Genomic DNA, 20,518 nt, shown 5'->3' with positions numbered 1-20,518 from the left:
ACTAGAGCATCCAACAGAATTCTTATCAAATTATGAGAATTCTGGGTATGAATTTATTTGGGCGAGTTCGTATCTTAAAATAAAAGTTTCATGAAATCCTGTTCATGTATTTCAGATTCTTTTTCAGCTGAGGCATTTTTGGTGTCGATGAAACACACATACAGCTCATCCAAAAAGCATATATATCACAAATGTAGTAATGCAGTATTTAAAAAGGGAATAAAAATGCTTTTCAACTGTAGAGTACTTAAGAAGCAGCAATAATAACTGAACACTAAGTTCCTTGCTTTTGGCGCTCGGTGAAAATCCTTGTATTTCGTATGTGCATCTCTCAGTGAGTCCTCTCCAATAAAGTAGACAACTAAAACACTGGCAACCATGAATTTTAAATATGTATTCACATGATACGGCACAATAGAGGGGAAACATGAAGGAAGTATCTAATATATGGAGCTCCAACACATACAGTGTCCAACTCTGGCTTTCCTCAGATTTAAATTACAAGTTTAACCTGACAAGTTCAACCACCCGCCGGGAAATTCTCATCCAGTATTTTCCATTTAGAATAGTTTTATGCATACAGTTCACAGCCCTGGTGCATATTAAACGATACAGCCTCACTATCACCCATGAAAACAAACCAGTTCTCAAGCCAAGCGTGGCTGACCTGTTGAAATGCCTGTTAAAATCTCATCCGCAATGCACATTGTTAACGGCATGGAAATGACCTTTCGCATTTACTGTGAGCATTAATAATAAAAAGTTGTTTCAGATGCCAAATTAAATATTAAAGGCAAGTTTTTAAAAGAAAAAACATAGTGCACCCTTTATACTGACCTGCCTTTCTGCTTACAGCAATAAAAATGTGTTCAGGCTGTTATTAAGTAAAAATATTACACCAGGACATACATGTGTTCGGTTAGGTCATTCCTCATCTCTGTTAAAGTGCAAATCAGTAATCCATGTTTACACTACAGAAAATGCTCTTATGAACCATCCGACTAAATTTGAATGACTAAAAAAAGTCTGCCATTGTGTTTCAAAATGATAAATATTCGAATTTTGAGTTGTGAAGTGATCACTGCAGAGGCAGGTGAAAGCTAATGGATTTCAATCAAACAATCAAATTCATTTATTAATATTTTTTTTAATTTGGAGGAGATTTTATCATGTGGACAAGGCTGTGAAGAATTCTAACCAGACAAGAGCTGGTTACAAAGAGGTGCATCTCACTCGTCTGTGAGTAGCTTCAGTGCTTTTTAAAAACCACGAAGTCCGAACTCAGGGCCCGTTTACACTGCAATCATTTCAAGTCAAAACGCAATACTTTAGTTCATTTTGGATGTGTGTTCACACGACATTGGTGCTCGGAGTGACTTAAAATGCAACTTTTTGAAAACAACACCCAAGGTGAAACTTTTCAAAAACAGTCATTCACTATGTAAATGCCTGAAAACGACACTTTCTAGAAACACTTAGGGCTCCATCCCAAGTAGACAGCGGCAACACTACCGGTGTATTCAATTGTTCTGATTGTCCAGCTACTGTGCATGTGCACAAGAACAATGTTTCCTCCATAGTATCATGACTCCCAGTCCAGATTCTCCTGGGACTTCATAGTTTTATAGTTGAGGGTCGCCGTAATAACAATCCAACTTGGTCATCTGTCAACTAGAAAGTCTGTATATTTATCTGTGAAGTTGTATAGTGTCAGAATGTTTTTGCAGGGAACTGTCTCCGACTTTTGGTCCTGGTGACAGAAAGGCAGACTTACCTGGAGGCTGTCCATCTTGGAGGAGCACTTGGTGAGGATGACCCTGGACAGCAAGAGGAGGAATGGATTGGCCACCAGGGTGTACACAGACTCCCCATCCAGGAGCAAGCTGGAGTGGATGGCTTCATCCAGGCCGGAGGGCTGCCGATCAGAAGGTAAAGGTCAAACCTAACGTTCATTATCTGTCTATCTTACATGGTTTTCAAAAACAGATTCATCAAATATGCAAACAAATAAATAATACTGTATTTTATAAGCTTGAAAAACTAATTTATGCATCACTTTAAACAAAAAAAGATGTTCCTCAATCACGGTTTGAACATTTGCTCAGTTGACCATTTCATTTCTGCCGTGAGAAACAAATATATAAACACTTCTCAGATCAAATAGACATTCATATAATGAGAAGAACCTTTGCAGACTGAAAGAATCTTTACTTTTTTCTATATTAAACATAATTTGCATTATATAGTTGTGAACAAAAACGTTTTTTAGGTCAACTCCAAGTCAAGTTTCTTTCTTTTCATGTACTGTTTTAACATGAATTTATTTTATTTAAAATTACATCTACTTTGCCACGTTTTAAAATCAAAATATTATATAATCCATTTTCAAGCAATATTAGTCATGTTTTTAACCCCATTTGTGAACTAGTACTTCATTTAGTCCAACTCAAACAGTATTCAATGAAAATCAAGTCCATTATCTAGTCCTTCAACTACAAATCACAAACCACACCCCTTCACTGAGATATGTGGGGAAAAACTGTGTAGTCAGTCTATTGCACAAAAGGTGGGTGCTGATCGGATGTCGACTGATTCCACAGCCAATCAGAGGAGAGGGGCTTTCGTCCCACAGCCAATCAGAGGAGAGGGGCTTTTGTCAGACACTGCAGAGTGAGAAGATTCGATTCGACTCAGCACATATGTGATTAAACTCACAGCAGCAGAAAAAGTGATTCGGGAAACATTCGACACAAACATGGTCGTATTTTAAACCACATTTATAAATTCATTCTGACTGAAAGCTGATAAAATTGGTGTCCTCTCACTTCTCCTACCTCTCCTCTAATTGGCTGTGGAATGCAGAGAGCGCATGGCTGACAGGTCATTGATTCAATTGGTATTTATATGATAAACTTCATCTAACCAGGAAGAAAACTCATTGAGAACAAGATCTGTTCAAACCATCACATTTAAAAGACAACACCTTTAACAGTATACAACAGTTAAAATAATGAATGCAGATTACTAGACACATTTGAAAAGATAAAATGCAGATTAGGTAAAACAGATTGGAATAAAGTGCAACAGTAAGTAAGTAAGTAAATTTTATTTGTATAGCACTTTTCACAGACATAGTCACAAAGTGCTTCACAGTGAAAACAGATAAAAACACAACAAATGCTGAGAGTCAGTGGCAGCGTGGGTCGATTGGACTAGAATGCTTTGGCAAAAAAAAAAGTGTTTTTAGGCACTTTTTAAAGATGTCTGCTGAGTCCAGGGAGCGCAGGTCGAGTGGGAGTTCATTCCAGAGTCGGGGCGCAGCAGCTTTGAATGATCGGTCTCCCCGAGTTTTAAAGCAGGTACGTGGAACCTTTAAAAGGTTCTGCCCAGACGATCTCAAGCTCCCAGTCGAGCTGTAGGGCTTTATGAGGTCGGCAATGTAAGGAGGAGCTTGACCATGTAGGGCTCGAAAGGTTAGCACCAAGATTTTATATTGAACACGAGACTCAACAGGGAGCCAGTGAAGAGATCCTAACACAGGGGGAAGATGGTTCCTCCTGGTGGTGCTGGTCTAAAGTCTGGCGGCTGAGTTCTGGACTAACTGTAACCAAGCAGCTCTTTTTTTGTTGAGGCATGTGAAGAGGCTGTTGCAGTAGTCCAGGTGTGAGGACACAAATGCATGGATAATCATTTGGAGTTCTTCTCTGGACATCATGGACCTGAGCTTGCCGATGTTACGCAGCTGAAAGAAGCAGTTCTGTACCAGCTGTCTACAGTGATGATCCAGTGACATGGAGTTAGTCATAAAATTAAGGTGCATTAATTCGCTATAAAAGGCTTTAAAAACACAATATCTGACTGATCGAAACTTGCACTTTGATGCATAATACTGGAAATGATTCAATGAAACCAACTTGGACATCAGGTTTCTATTCAGAGGGGGTTCCAAGCAGAGTGGGCAGAGAAACTAAAAGCTCGCTTTTGCAGTTCAGGACCGTGCAAATGAAAAATGTCACTGGAGCGTAAAGAGTAATGGCTGTTGGTTCTCTGGAGAAGAGAACATAAGCGGGAGGGAACCAAGCCAACAAGAGCCTTGTACACTCAGGTCATCCAGTGAGTGAAGCTCCTCCGCTGACTGAACGCCACTCAGCTCTGGCTCCAGTTCACAGTGGTGAGTGAGGCGACCACAACCAGTCACAAACCTTAAAGCACCATGGGACACTGTGTTCAAAAAGACTACAGACGTTTGATGTGTGGAGATTGATTGAATCCATGACCAAACTTGAGTTCATTCTGCCTGTGTTCATTTCATTGACTAAAACTATGACGAAAAATATTAGTCAACAAACCTTTTTCACGGACAGAAACTCGATAAAACCTAAACAAAAGAGAGCGAGAGAGCGAGCGAGAGAGCGAGCGAGCGAGCCAAGTAGATTGGGCATGAGAAAGAAAAAAAAATCCCTCCTTTATTCAGCCTCAGATACAGAAGTAGTAGTCTTAAAGTGTAATATAAACAAAGGTGACTAGACTTTAATTAATTTATGTGAGATTATCTTTTGTGAAACTGCCATGGTCATGTTTTTGACATAAAAAATTAAATAAAATCTACGTTTTGTGTTACAACTGTTAAATCTGTGTCTGCATTACATAAGAAACCTGAATACCATTCCATAACAGACTGATGGATATTTCCAATGACCAAATATTCTGGTGAAACATTTAGTCGACTGTGGATCTAGTTGACTAAAAAGGCTTCAGATGACTAAAACTAAATGGTACGTTACTCAAAAGACAATCAGAATTTGTTGTCAAAATTAACACTACATTCTCTGGGTTGAACAAAAAAACCGAAGCCATTATTCATGTGTGAAACATACAGAGCATAGTGATTTCTTTACTCCTCACCTGGTTTCCACCACACACGCTAGACACCATCTGAATCATACAATGATCTTGGTCTCATCAGAGCACAGGACATGGTTCCATTAATCCACGTCCTGAGTCTGCTTGTCTTCAGCACACTGTTTGTGGGCATTCTGGAGTCTCCTCTTTGGAAAAAACTTCCTTCTGGGACGACAGCCATGCAGACCAGTTTGATGCAGTGTAGTGCGTATGGCTGAGGCTCTGACAGGCTGACCTCCCCATCACAGGCTGACCCTCAAACCTTCAACCTCTGCAGCAATGCTGGCAGCTGAGCATGTGCACTCAACCATGGCGAAGCCTGCTCTGAGTGGAACCTGTCCTGTCCTACTGCTGGACGGTCTTGGGAGACGGCAGCAGCAGGATACCAGCAGAGCCTCCATCAGCTCCTCCACAGAATTTGGAAGTTTAAAAAAAAAAAAAAAAAAGATTATAGAGCGTTATTGGGTAAACAGCTATTGGTGGACAAAAGAATAAAAAAACTGACCTAAACATATTTTGAGATTCTTTGACACAACCAGGCCTTAAAAACCGTTTCTCCCACATCGGAGGCAAGACTTTTACCAGTGAACCACAACGGCTTCATGCCTGATGTGGATTCTTAGACAGTTTTTAGGGTTACATATAAGGGATGCAGTGACGTACTGACATTTTCACTGTGACACAATGACGTGGCTCTCACTTGGCTCCTCGTCAATGGAAACGAAACGGGTTCTTAGGAGGTGCAAGATTTCAACCAACTAAGCAATGGTACTAGCACCTTCTTGGTGGAAAGGGGGCATCTTGTGGACCTGCAGCAGTACCATCATGTGCTGCTGGGTCATCGGCTGCTGGTGATGCTTCCAGCAGAGCCAGAGCTCTGAAACTCCCTGCAAAGCGCCACAAAGCCGTGACAACTCAGTCCCAATCTCTCTCCACTAATCCGGTGCCAAAGACTTTACGATCAAAGAAACCTGGGGCAACATTAGCAATGAACCACTGAATGAAATAATTTAGCCAATGAGTGAACAAGCAGTGGTGTAAGTTATTTAAGACCAGTCCTTCATTACTGTTGCTTGCATTTTCTTTTTTTTTTGCACCTATTTCCTTAAAACATTTGCTTTTTCAAATTCATTCATGAAAAACTATATCATTTTTAAAATGGCAAATAATCCTCAGCATCTTGTCTGAGAGATGGTCCTAATTCCCAAACAGATGATGCAGCAGTGCCATCAAGTGCTGCTGGGTCATCAGCCGCTTGAGATGCTACCGGCAGAGCCAGAGAAACCGCCTGCAAACACTCAAAGAGCCGTGACCACTAAATCTCTGGCTCATGGTTGTGCCAATTGCACTCTGCTGGAAAAGCAAAAGAAAAGTGACGGCAGACTTAATGAAGGTTGAAGCACAAACAAGAGAATCAACATAAATGATAGCAAAGTTAATTAACCAAAATGTTAGTTTCAAAATTGTGTTTGTCTTTCATGAATGGATTTAATAAAGCAATTGTTTTAATCAAATATGGGGCAAAAAGAAGCAACAGTATAGTGAATGACGGGTCTTGAATAACTTGCACAACACTGCTTGTTGACTCATTGACTCAAGCGAAATAATTATTATTTTATTCAATGGTTCATTGCTAATGTTTGTCCCAGGCTGGCTCATGAAGCAGAGCAACCATAACTTCTAGTGCTTCTTTTCTTCAATTTACAGCTCGCAGTGAAGAACCACAGAGTGTTCTCGGAAGAGAAGTAATATAATGAAACCCCTGCAGCGTGTTCTGGCCCAGGTTCTGCTCTCAGACGATGGCGTCTGCACGAGAAATGGCTGTGATTGTGAGGCCGGACACGTTAGGCAGCAAAACTCATTTCAGCCTCTTGTATTCATGATCTTATCCTTTGTCACAGGTCTGTAGAGAGCTGCGAGGCAGGTCGACTTCAGTCTCAGATTCTCCTTTCTGACAACAATTCAGGAGAGTAAGTGTAGCAGATATTTTTACCTGCAGCAGCAGGAGTTAAATGTAGTACTTATATCATGATATTGACATTAACACGTTCTCTGTCCTGCTCCGGTTTAGGATTAGACTGGGATTACAATTGGAACTCAGTTATGGCGTAATCCGGCAACAAAGCTACGTTTGAATTTCTGTAAAGAAATATATTTGATTTATCCGTCCATGACTTTAAAGGCAGGAAACTAATCCAAAAGACCAGAGACGTGTACTCGGCGCCTCTTCTACCTCATCTTCACTGTGACTGTTAACCCATCCAACCCAATAACATCATAATCACATATGCTGATGGCAAAGTCATAGTAGGACTGATAAACAACAACAAAAAAGGCGACCGAAAAGAGTTTTTCACAAGCAGCTGTGCTGCTCCTTTTCCTTAGTCTTCATTAGGGTTGCACAAGAAATCATAAATTGATGACAATATGAACATGATCAAACGTAGCGCAGCTCAGTCATAGCTGGGGTGGTGGAGCAAGAGAAAGAGCACTGTTCTTTGAAAGAACAAATGTCAAACCAAAAGCTTCACCCACTTTAAATCATACCATTATCACAACACTTGTTGACCTCACATCTTTGTGGTGGCCCAGCAGAGATTTGACTCCCTTGGTGAAATGAAGAAAGCTCACCTCACTCATCCCTGGCCAGAAGGAGGGAGGGAGGAGGGACCTGCCGTGGGTGGTGAGGGTGGCAGAGACCAATATATCCAGACCACTAATCCCACTTCAAGGGAGTTTACACAGATTGACCACAAAGGAAGGGCAGCTGTGTTTTAAAGCTCCGACTGCTGCTATGTTGTGTGTTTCTGATCACATCGGTGATGTTATCTTTATTGTGTGTATTTCGATGCCCCGGTTTCACTTGGTCATTATTGAACTTAGTTATGATTAGTTTTCACTTATTCCGGGGGGGTCATCATTAATTAAAAATTAAAGTGCAGTTGCCTTTCTGGTGTCTGGAGATGAATTAAATGCACATGACAGTGGTTGTCCTCCGTTTCACCTGTGCTGTCAGCCACGTATGGACGACCCGCTTTAGAGCACAGGCTCCTGGGTGTGACAGCGCAGATAAATCACTGATGCCAGAGGAATTACTTGGATAAAAGAAACGGCTCTCTCTCCTGGTGTAATGGCAGGGAGAGATGCACGATTGTGCTCGCAGCGCCGCAGTGCCAAGAAGAAGCAATTTCCTCAACCCGCCGTAATTAGGACCCCAGAGATGCTTCATTACAGGGCGCTTCTCCTGCACAGCCTTGTGCTCTTACTCAGCTCGCCTCACACACCGGCGGGAAAATGGATCCGTAAAGGCCAGGATTAAACATTGGGTGAAGTTTCAAGGGGGAAAAAAAACACAATACAGAATCAATGCAACATTTCATTATCATTTCTAAATATTTATTAAGATACAACAAGAAAGTTCCACCTTGGGAGAAGTTTTCAGAAAGTTTAAGTCTGGTGGCTCTAACCACTACTGTCATGTATACGGACATCCAAAACACGAAAGCTTTGTATTTTCACTTGAGATGTTGTTGTGTAAATGAGGTCTTTGTCAACAGCCTTACAAATGAGGTTCATCAAGTTTATCAACAAGCATTTCCAAACTATTAGATCTAATTTCATCTAGCACCTGTTGAGCAAGACCCATTGAATCCAGCATAAGCAGTAACCAGGAATTTCTTGGTGAAATTCCATTTTAAACTATAACTAAGTCTCCGAGCTCTAGTCACTTTTTCCATGTGCTATGTGTAGCGTTCTTGAAGGTATTTTTTTAACCATCTTTTCCAAAGAAAAATCCCCTAAACACCGAGTTTACATCCAACGTTCGCCATGAGTAGTGATCGTCCACATCAAAAAGACCAGGAGGGAGCCGGGTTTTATCTTGAGGAACAGATGGTTTAGTGTCAGTGCCTCAAAGTCATTAGCTTCTTCAGACAACGTTATCGGTGTATTGTTGTTGATAGATTCCACTCCATATCTATTGTTTGTTCTCCTAGATTGACCTTAATGTCCTCTTCACCAGTCTCGCTTGTCGCTCCCATACACCGCCCCATGGTCCAGCAGGTGGATTTAAGATTCAGCAAATCCCTTTTACAGCGAGATTATTCTGTACCTTGGTTTGGGCCATCTTCTGTGTGGCAAGTCGGAGTTCTCCATGAGCTCCAACAAGGTTGATACCATCATGAGGCCTGATGAATTCTACCTGGCCTCCTCGACACAAGAAGAGTCAAACTGCATTTATGCATGATTCCATGTGAAGAGTGTGGGAGACTTCAATGTGTAGAGTACAAGGAGAACAAGTGCAAAATCCTTATCTATTGATGACAGTGCAACCTTTTTGTTTTTTGAGCTGTTATGGTCCGAAGTTGTCCATTCCTACGTTTGTCAAGAGAGGTTTATCAGGCATCAGCCATTTTTCCCTCTCAAGCTGTTGTATGGTTTTTACTGCAAACAAACAACCAAACTAAATTTTTCTCGCTGCTTCGAAAGTTGTGGGTATCCAGAACTGATGACCAAAACAAGAAAGCATTAAGTTTTTACAGAACAATCTTTCACCAACACCAAGTATGCCACTATTAAAGACCCAGTCCACAAATGGAACTGTTCTGTTTTTGTACTTGCTTTTCCTTTTTTAAAGCTAAGACGATCAGAAAACAGTGTTCGATTGCCATTTGTGCTGTTCTGCTTAATTCTGTTAGAATTTAAGTCCCTTGAAAGGTGGAAGCATGAATACACTGTTTGTTTTTTCGAACGCTTGACATCAGATGATCTTTTGATTCCAAGTACACATTCTAAGGACACTTTGGTCCATGGTGACAGTATCTGTGCCGTGTTTAGTGAAGCACAGAGCTGCTGCAGTCTACCCCTGAAACAGACGTTTGGACTCATTGCTCTCTATACCGCCACCATACAAAGTGGCAACGAAGGCAGACGGATGGATGAATGTATCATCATCAATCTTTGAATCAATGACGTCACTCTAAGCCCTCAGAAAAGAAATTAAGTGAATCACCACTGGACACAGTGACATCAGGTGGACGTAAACGCCGGGATTGCTGTTTCATGAGCATTTGTTATATTTTTTGTCGTTTCATATCAGAGATTTGATCGTTATGATCCGTTATTGATCAATTTCCATCGTCATTGGATAAAGCACCTTTCTTTCCTTGGTTCTGGCTCCTAGAGACGAGATAGTGTGAATGTGACAGCTGCATTATCAAGATAGCCAAACACTTCATCAACCGTTTTGGTCACCTCGTATTCTACATATACTTTCATATACTACATATACTTAATTTTTACAGTGGACACTACTAAAGCCAGTTAAATTTTGAGCTCCTTCCAGCAATAATCTGTACTTCTTGAAGGTCAAAGCTCCTTTTTATTTCAATGCAGGTGTTTTCACTTCCAGTGCCATTCTATTCTCCTGGTTTCCTCTGACTGCAAGCGGAGGCTGCTGATGGCTTAGTAGAGTGCACATTGGACAAGTTGACACTCATGATTTTGACTGATGTGACCTTTACACTTCGTTTTCTTGCTTTTGCGTCTTTACATTGCATTACAGTCCATTTTTACCTTTCAAATGTATTCAATTTTGGGTGAAACCACTGCTCCTGATCAGTGTGGAGCTCTTCTTTATTTGAACGCAGCTGAACAACCTTGTTGAGCTGTTTCAATGTCTCCAAAACAGCATAGAAATCTTTATTCTTCATTATGAATTTTTATTTCAGGTAGTTTGTAACCTTCTTCAATAGATCCTCAAGTGTGAATGTGGTGGCATTTCAATTTAAATGAAAAAAATGTCATGTGGTCAGTGGGAGTCTTGCTTCATTTTGATGAGTGCCCACAATTAATCACATTACTTTCAAGTCTGTTGATCATTCCTTTGTTTAATGGAGTCCATCAATTCTTTGAGTCCCTTCACAGAACTTATAGGTTCAAAAGATAAACAATCGGAACAACTTAATTTCTAATGCACGACCAAATAACATTTGGCGTGATGTTCCTTCGGACGATAACATCAGTCCACCAGTGTATCCTGAACCCCATAATTAGTTATTCCAGTAAACAAATGACCCACCAACATAGACACTTTAAAAACACTAAATATATAACATAAATCAGAGGGTTTTTCTAGTGCTGTAAAAATTAATGGGTTAATTTGGGCGATTCATTTCAAACATTTAACTTACGACAGGCACACCTCCCGCCGTCTGGTAGTATCTGGGGGATGGAAAAAAAGAGGCCACCAGACGGCGAGAGGCATGGCCAGCCTTACAGATTCTGTCAGGTCGGTCACCTGATTAAGACTGACACGTCATCACACGTCAGATGACGCTCTGGGGAAGAGTGCAGATGCACTGGAAACACGTCAGCAAGATAAAAACAGTCCTGCTTCACTTGTTGAGAAAAAATTATTTATAATATATATATATATATATATATATATATATAATAGGAATGTCCCGATCACACTTTTTTGCCCCGATACTAATCCGATTTTTCAGAATTCAGTATCGGCCGATACCGATACTTTCCCGATCCCATACTTACATTGCTATTGCAAATATACTCAATAGTCTATTTTTGGAGCAACTAAGATGTCTAAAGCTAAAAGCACTATTGGCACTATTTCAGTTTCCCTTAAAGCAGTATGAGAGGTTTGACCCGAATTGTCACAAAACATTTATATTTCAATGTGAATTATAAACACTTAATTCCACTTCAAAGTGGTAAAACCTGTTTGACAAAAGTAGTCTGAACATAGTTCTCTCAAAAACTTATTCAGAATATCCCACTCTCCCTTCAAACTAGCGTAACCTTCTGGGTTATTTTTTTCGCCATATCGCTCCTCTGTGGGTACTTATCCTTTATTTTAAAATCTTTTACTTTAAAGCCGCACCGCATTTGCTGCTTCGGTGCGGCTTTTTCTTTAGTTGTTGTTGTAAACTGAGGGTACAGCCACACGATGAAAAAACAATCTTTTTGTCTCCCTGGCCTTCTCCCAAAAAACTTCCGTCCACACCTCACTATGAACACGGCTCAACACAAGGCTTCAGGGCATGTAGTACACATGCCAGGCCTTGAGGGGCGCTGTGACTCACCAAACCCACCCCGTGATGTCATCCATGGGGTTAAGGTAAAGTTGATAGATAAGGAGTTAGGAGAGACAATTCGGACGTACCCAATGAGTCAAGCTGCTTCTTCGGCATGCTTTTCTTCCTCTCTGGTCAGTGTTTGTTTCAGGCGGTAGCGCCCCCAAATGAGCAGCTGTTGTAATTGCAATTGTAATTGCATGACATTGTCCTGGCGGTTTGATCCACTCTCAAAAGTGTAGTGTGAAGGCAAACCCAATCAAAAATAGACTCTACATTTGAAGGTGTGAACAAAAAGAGTTGCTGTTGTTTTCGATTGAAAACGTTAAAACAATGTCTCAATCCAATAACTGATTCACTTAACGGGTTTAGCTGAAGTGGGAGTCAGTCAGTGGGAGGAAGATGCTCTGAAACCTGGATGGTAGAGCTTCTGAATGTCAACTAGAAGAAAGACCAGTGAAGCAGCTGAGCTACCTACCAAGTACCAACATACAAAAATCAGCAGATAGCTCTCAGAAAGAGGCTATTTTGTCTTGTTGCTATTAGTAACCAACTGGCTGCTGTAAGAAGTGGAGGACACAGGAGGACAGAGGACGTGGAAGTGTGGAGGAGACGGCGTCGTACCTGAGAGGAACACAGGGCGGCGGGAAGATGGTCGCAGGGGTTGAGGCAGATCGTCGGCCCGGTCCAGTTACTCTGAGCAAACAGGTGGAGGCATGAAGCAGCCAAGGCCATCACTGCCAGCTGCCTGCAGCAGGAGGGAGGAGACACACACCGGACTCACTGAAGACACTGGGTCTGAGGACACTTTCAAGGTTTCTCTGCTCTGAGAGACAGGTCTCTTCTGCCCAACATCCATGGGTCTAAAAACAGACACCTATCCTGACGCTTTCCTGCTTTTTCATCAGGATGGAGAAGGTGATAGAAGAGAGGGAGGGAAGGCGCTAATGGTAATGATGGGACAAGAGGAGGAATATGTGCTGCATTCATCTGCCGAAAGACACTTCTCCCCTGAGAGACACCACTGAAATGTTAAGCTGTTATTAAAAATTAATAATTCATGACATACACTCTGCACAACAACAACCTCCAAACATACAATATCAGTCCAACAATGAAATGAGAGCCTAACGTATTATCATTCACATATACACACATATTTACCTTTTTATTACCACTAAAAACAAAATTCAAGTTCAACCACTGTGTTATTCAAATTTAATAAAAGAAATATTGAAAGAATCACCTCTGTTTCTACTCAAAATAGTTTAAAACATAATAATATTCACTTGTGATTATTGATTTTATTAAGTTTACAGCACTGTGCAGGAGAATGTAAATAAAATGAGGATCCAGTTCAGCTTAATACCACAAGGTAAAAAACACAAAGAATTGCGAAATATTTCTAATACGGTTCTCAGGTACATGGTGATACATCAAAAGTAATCGACTTATTTTTAACAGTGTGGCAGGTTTAGCAACATGAGGCCTGTACAGAAAATATCTAGTTCACTCTAATTTTGAAACTTCTGTATTGACATTAATATTTCAATAACACACCACGTCTGTTTTCAAATCCACATTTTCTGTGGTGTTGCTTGAAATGTGACCCATGTGACTTGAGTCGAAAAAACAAGTTTATTAGGTGTGGATGCTGTTATGAGGCTAAAATACCTGTTGGTCTGGTCATCATTGGCGCCACCGTCCAGGTACCACAGAACCCGTCTTTCCAGGTAGGCCTCAATGTCCTCGTCCGCGCTGCAGTTGGCGTCTCCGGTGAGCAACTCCACCACCTGGGGGCTCTGCAGAACTGCCTCAAAGTTCCCTCCCATCAAGTGCTCCAGCAGAGAGCCCGCCTCTGGAAACACAGCATGCACAACCAGCATGAGAACGCCGTCAGCATGTCCAATCATGACTTTGGTATTAAATAGATCTTTTTTCCAAAGTGAACCACATTTTATTACCATAAATAGAAAGATTTAAGAAAGGCATTGTAATTGTGCAACTGCATTCAAATATGCAAATGGCAAAGAACAAAAATAGACACTACATTTGAAGCTTGTAGAGTTCCTGCATATTACTCAGGGTGTATGTAGCTAATGTACCAGCATGCCACAATTCGGAGCAATGCACAGCCACGTGAAGCAAGGCGTTGGATATTAAAGGGCACCAACCATGTTGATGCGGTGAGCTAGCCACTATCAGGCTAGTTTGACATCAGGGTTGGGCATCGTCGACAAATGAAGAAAACACAAATCAAGTACTTTTAGTTGTTAAAATTTATTGAAGAGCTGATAAGCACAGATTACTTGAAATGAGAATGACTGAATACGTTTGAAAGTATTAAAATTATTATTAGAAATACAATCTCTTATGAACAAATTCTAATTATGGATTTTACAAAGAGCTTACACGAAAATGGCCACATTTCAAGTAATCAGGTTCTCTATAACGTAGAAAGAAGTTGCATCCCTTGTAAACTTCAGGGCATGCAGTACACATGCCCAGCCTTTAGGGGCGCTGTGACACACCACATCGAAATTTAGAAGTAGACTCCTGCTCATAAACTCCTTTATAACTCTGGTTCTATAGGTCTATGGTCCTGCTCCTCCTGCTGCTACCGTCGTCAGTAGCTTCTGCAGCTCCACCGGAGCTTGTAGTCCGTGATTGTTGTGGTTATGAGGTGACATTGCGGACCGCGGTGGGGGTAAGAGGGGGGCAACTATTTCATCTTTTTTCAACAGATGATCGTCTTTGCTGACCTTGCGGTCCACACCCCGGGGTGTTGGGACGGCATGAGCTGGGGTTTTAGAATTTCCCCACTCTGGGACCCGTGTTCACGGCTTGCTCATGTGGACCGCCCCTTAAACACCGAATATACCCAAATGGGCAAAATGACGTCTGTAATTTTCGTAAATTTCACGAAGCCTGCTCACTGGCTGCAAACTGTGGAATGGATTTCCTGACTCATTACTCCACGTCTCATTGAGACCCGCCTCCCTTCAGGAAATCCAGTCCACAGTTTGCAGCCAGCGAGCAGAGCAGCAGCAGGGAAACACTGTGGAGTCATTTCAGTAACAGTAAAGCAGACGAGGCTTCATGGATCAGAAATCTCCGCAGGTTGGATCTGAAATTTCCGATCCGTGAATCACGTTGATATCGGAACGCGATCCCGGATCGGATCGGCTCCATCCCTAAAAACCACTAGCCTGTTCGGGCAAGCTGGGCAGAGGACACGCGCAGGAAGCGCAAGTCGTCACGTGATTAGATCACGTGAGAAGTCAAATCGCAGCCCTTGCGATTAGAAAATCCCGTTTTATCATATCGTGATATTATCGCAAATGCAATTAATCGTTCAGCCCTAATTTGAATGCTGGGAAAACATGTTTGTCTGAGTGTAATGATGAAGTTCTTTCAGAAAGGGATTGACAACGTATTAGAGATGTACATCAACAACTAAAACTGGGTTCTAAATTTTTCATTTTTCCCGTGTGGGTTCTGGTGGAGGAACTTTAAGGTGCTTATAATATTTTTCCCGGCAGTACATTTGGCTGCTTGCTTCACTTCCTGTTCGAAAAGGCAAACCTGCATTGCATTGATATCTACTGCACTAGCCAGGCAGACTCACATACACTTACTGCCAGAGAGAGTATCGATATTGGAATTGTATACTTCTGTTATTAAAAATATCAATGTGTATCCAAGTATTCAATATCTATCCCATTTTTGTCTTATTTGACCGGTTGAACGTCTGAGATAACACTCGGGTGACCATTTTCTGAAAACCCAAAGACGACACCCAACCCGACTTCTTGGAGGAACTGCAAAAATACCCCAAATACTCAAAGACCTAAAAGTAGCTTTATAAGCCTTATATCGATTCAAAACAATACTTCTCTGTTTGAAATGAACATATTCTGTGAAGTAAATGTAAATAATACCTCACAGCATGCGTAAGTAAAAGGAAAACGAAAGATAGTCCAATGCTCCAAAATATATTTCTCTTGTGCAAAATATAAAAAATTAAAATCATAGTTAAACAAAAAGGGAAAAATAGAGGTATTCCTTGCAAACTAATTAAAGAGGGGTCGTCAATTCTTGTTTTATTTGGGCTAATGTAAAAATATAAATAATGAAAGAAAAACAAAATGAGTTTCCCTTGTTGGTCCCGCACGTTGCTGAAGAGCTGATCTTTCGCAGATTCGCATCATTCAGCAAATAAGCATGAAAATCTTTGCTTTTAGAGTCTTTGAAATTGTATTGGACCATCAGACGCCCCTTCAGTGACTCAGCTGGCCAAGAAGACAAACCAGTTGTCAGTTGAGTCACTGATGGGGTGTCTGTTAATCCAATACATTTTCATCTGAGTCAGTGAGAAAACCTCCAACCTTTGCTTTTTGAGAGCGAATGATGAATGGACTTCACTTATGTAGCACTTTTCAACTTTTCAAGGAGCCCCAACGCACTTTACATCATTAATCACATTCACCTATACACAGAGGCTGGAGCCATGCAAGGCACTGTCACTCCAGTAGGAGCAGTTTGGGGTTCATTGTCTTGCTCAAGGACACTTAAGCATGTGCACAAGTGGCGATGGGAATCAAACCTGCAACCCCCCGATTGGGAGACGACTGCTCTACCAACTGAGCCAGAGGGGAGTGCAAAGACAAACTGTGCCATCTTCAGTAGCTCTGAGTAACATGCTACGTTTTTGGTGTTCTTAAAGTATTTTCTGTCTGAGCGCAGAGCAGTCAGAGCATGTTTTCTGGTTTGATTTCAGGCCCTGTTTAGACGACAACGTTTCACTATAAACGTGAAGAAAATGGAGAGAACCCGACATTCGCATGGACTGATGACGCATCGGATGTTATCAGGGGTGAGTCTCAACTATTAAACTACTGATGTGGACGATAAAACTAGAATACGGACCTCGAGTGATACCACTACGGGTCGGCCATGTTTGTTTACAAGTGGATGAGCAGAAGGAAGAGGAGGGAGGGGGAGAGATGTGCACATGCACAGTAAGAGCGCTCGTAGCCTCCGGCCGTCTCTGCAGGAGGGAATAGCGACCGTGAAAGAATCTTTCCACCTTGGGAGCTGGGATAAAAACTTTGCGGATACAGTGGATCCGCACACTGGTGTCGTGTAAACAGACCACCAAAAAGTGAAGAAAATTTTGCGGATACAGTCGTATTTGTTGCCGTGTAATAGGCCTTCAACTTCAGCAAACTTTAAAATCTTACAGAAACCTCCTAGATTGATATTAAAACTTTCAAAAGGCTCTGTCTTACTACACACAATGTATTTCAGTGACAAGGTTTAAATACTTGCCTATAAATTGTCCTAAATTCAGACTTTCCTTTTTTAGTCTCTTCAAATAGCCTTATTCAAAAAAATGTTTCAATGACAGAGACAGTGGATCATTCGTCAAAATGTCCCTTGTTGGCAGTATAGCAGTGCATCATAAGACATTGAATTAAAAAAAAAACTGTACTTGACACGCATGAATCAGTAGATTCAGCAGAGTTTAAAAACATGCAAGGTCATCATGTTTCTCTTCAAATGAGGGAATAAGAATCGTGTGTGTGTGTGTGTGTGTGTGTGTGTGTGTGTGTGTGTGTGTGTGTGTGTGTGTGTGTGTGTGTGTGTGTGTGTGTGTGTGTGTGTGTGTGTGTGTGTGTGTGTGTAACTGGCTCTTCTACAGATAGTGAGCTTTGTAGATACAGATGCGACAAAAGATTTCACGTTTCCCTATTAAATTAAAGCTGTGTAATAGAAGAGCGTGTCAGAGCAATGATCCAGCCCAAGTGGACAACGCTGGTGTGTGATTTTAATCATCAGCAAAGCGAGAACTGCTGCGTTGATGTATTCGTCTAATTTCCCCTGCAGCCTCCTGACACAAATTGATAGAACTCAGCTCCGCCTCAGAGTTGCAGCCAACTTGACAACCCATGCCCCCTCATTTGTTTGATATTGTTTGCTAGTAATTTTTAATCTCACTCCGTAGCCTCATTATGTCAATGAGCACATCGAAGTATTCCCCACAGATCCGGCATGCAGCGGCAGAGTGTAAGAGAGAGAAACACTCAGCAGGCACTCCGTGTGTGAGAGATGAGAAGGGCTGGCTGATATTGAACTGATGAAAAATGTTGATTTATCGGAGGACAGAGTGGGGCTTGCGGGGCCACAGCGTACCAAACTGAAATCATTTTGCTGCCAGAGTGCTTCGTCTCAACAGCGCCCCGTCTTTCATTAGCTTTTTATTTGAGGAGGGAGACTGGCTCGGCTCATTAGCATTGATTGCTCCGAGTTCCCCTAGTGGAGAAAGCAGAGAGAAGAAGGGAAGCAGAGGGTGTTCAGAGGCGGCATAACAAAGCCTGGATGAGCAGCAAAGCAGTCCAAATGGTTTCCATCACAGTCCTTCAAGAGTACAAAATAAATGCACGAACAGACGGAACCACAACTCCAACATCACCGTCCATGTTAAAAAAAGAACTTCTGGTTACATCCAAAGATCTCAGCATGATCTAAATACTAAAACTAATGTGCAGTCTACTTTTTTCTCGGGGTAATTCAGACAATTTCCAGTTGACGAGTTCATTCAGGTCTAAAACACCATGTCAGAGCCCCAAACATCCATTGTTCCTCTGCACTTCAGTTTTTTAACCTTCCGTCTCATTGACTTTCAACATGACTGTGTGTAAAAGCAAAGACAGTTTCCCGGTCCAATTTTGGGGTCAGTGGAGATTGTGTAGAGTTTGCATGTTCTCCCTGTGAATGTTTGGGTTGTCTCCGTCTTCTCTGGTTTCCTCAAACAGCCAAAAGAAAGCATTGGTTCAGGGTGAATTGGTGACATTAAATTCAGTGATGGTGATCTGTCCTGGATCCACTTGACTTTTTGCCGGCTGAGATCGGCCCCCAGCCCCAGTCCTTAGATGAATTAAGCAGTATGGTTTAATCTAACTTTGAACGCTTATACCAATATTATTTTTAAGAATTGCATCATAAAAGCAAGAAGAAATATAACTTGATACTCAAAAAGCAGAGAAATTACAAGAGTGAGATTGAAATCAATCTGGCTTCGTATAAAGAGTCTCTCCAGGGCTTTGGTTTCATTACCACTGAGCAGCACATTTACATCCAAATGGTAAAAAGCTAAATGGAGTTCATTTAAATAGAGCTTTTCCACTGAATTAACAGCTCCTCAAACCCTTTACAATGTGAGTCACATTCACACACAAAGGGAGGTGGCTGCCATGAAAGGCGCTCCATCCATCGGGAGCAGTTTAGACTTCAATGTCTCACTCAAGGACACTTCGACATGTGGACAGATGGGGGATCGAACTGGCAACCTTCCGGTTGAGGGACAAATGTCATCAATGTTGAATTTTAATGAAGACTGAATAAAATGATCAGATCGCCATGCATGTTCATGTGCATCAAGGAAACCATCCCATGCAGCCAGGAGATATATCCCATCATGCTTTGTGACATGATCACATGATCCCACATCCAGCATGTAAATGGACTCTGTTCAGAATAAGGATGGACATAAACCAATCTCCTCATTTGGAATTACATAAATTTTTGAATCATTGAGTCAAAATCATCCGATCGTGATGGATGTTTACATGAAACATTTTCATTCTGGTCAGGCTTTCATCCCGGGTGTGTCCATGTCATCAGCTCCACTTCAATCATGGACAAAACAATCACCGGCTGGAAAGCTCAGAGAGAGAAAGTGGCCCTCAGACTATAAATACAGGACAACCAGAAATAAGCCAAATCAACCCCAAGCAGACACATTAATTAGGTTCTGATGTCACATGTATTCATGACTCCACCAATCACAGATCACAACAAATGAGCGGTCTGTTTCCATGCCAGTAGAGCCTGGGGTAAACATGTCAGTTACTTGATAAATACAAATACTTGTGATATCTATGCAAAAATCTGATGTATATGCTCTTCTACTGCAGTTGAGCAGGTGACCAAGAAGCACTGGTACAAACCTCAGCGAGGGATCCAAAGTCACACAACCGTGTATCCCCCAATTCTTTACCTCATTAATGTGTTCAGGATAGACCAACATTCCTGCAGGAAGCCAGGTTCCAGGACCACTCGCTCCCACCTCTAGATCAGTCACATGATCCCTTAACTACCCCCTTGGCTTTAATAAGCACTTGCAGTGGCGTAGTGTTGTAAAGGAGGAATTTCATCTTTGTGCTGATCTAATGAAACCCAGGGGCTGCCATAATAGCACTGTGAGGCAGGAGGGAGAGAATGAAAAGACGAGGAAGACTCTGACTTCATGATGGGGGAGAAATGAAAGAAGCCTGAGGTATGGCCACATATTTAATGGCATTTCAGTGACTCTTCAGGTCTGCCAATGAAATGGCAGCAATTATGGGAAACAAGGTCGAGCCTCTCAAATTAGTCCATAATTCATAAAGGTTCAGGCAATGAGGTGCAGTTAATAAGGCAATGGTGAATAGAATTTGCAAAAGCGCACAGGAGTGAGC

At 41.6% G+C, this 20,518-nt stretch overlaps 1 protein-coding gene across 1 annotated transcript in view; it reads right to left on the bottom strand.

Annotated features, from left to right (window-relative positions):
* Positions 1-20,518, bottom strand: part of ttc27 (tetratricopeptide repeat domain 27) — a 101,191-nt gene that overhangs the window by 74,808 nt on the left and 5,865 nt on the right. The window contains exons 2-4 of the mRNA XM_080481056.1: positions 13,671-13,854; positions 12,621-12,744; positions 1,775-1,915 (exon numbers count right to left, since the gene is read on the bottom strand). Coding sequence (XP_080337182.1) covers positions 1,775-1,915; positions 12,621-12,744; positions 13,671-13,854 — 449 coding nt within the window. The remainder of the gene's footprint in view (positions 1-1,774; positions 1,916-12,620; positions 12,745-13,670; positions 13,855-20,518) is intronic.

Source organism: Lipophrys pholis, assembly GCF_963383615.2.
Source record: "Lipophrys pholis genome assembly, chromosome: 15".
Taxonomy (NCBI): domain Eukaryota; kingdom Metazoa; phylum Chordata; class Actinopteri; order Blenniiformes; family Blenniidae; genus Lipophrys; species Lipophrys pholis.
The sequence above is the reverse complement of the archived record's forward strand: the minus strand, read 5'-3'. Positions and strand labels throughout refer to the sequence as shown.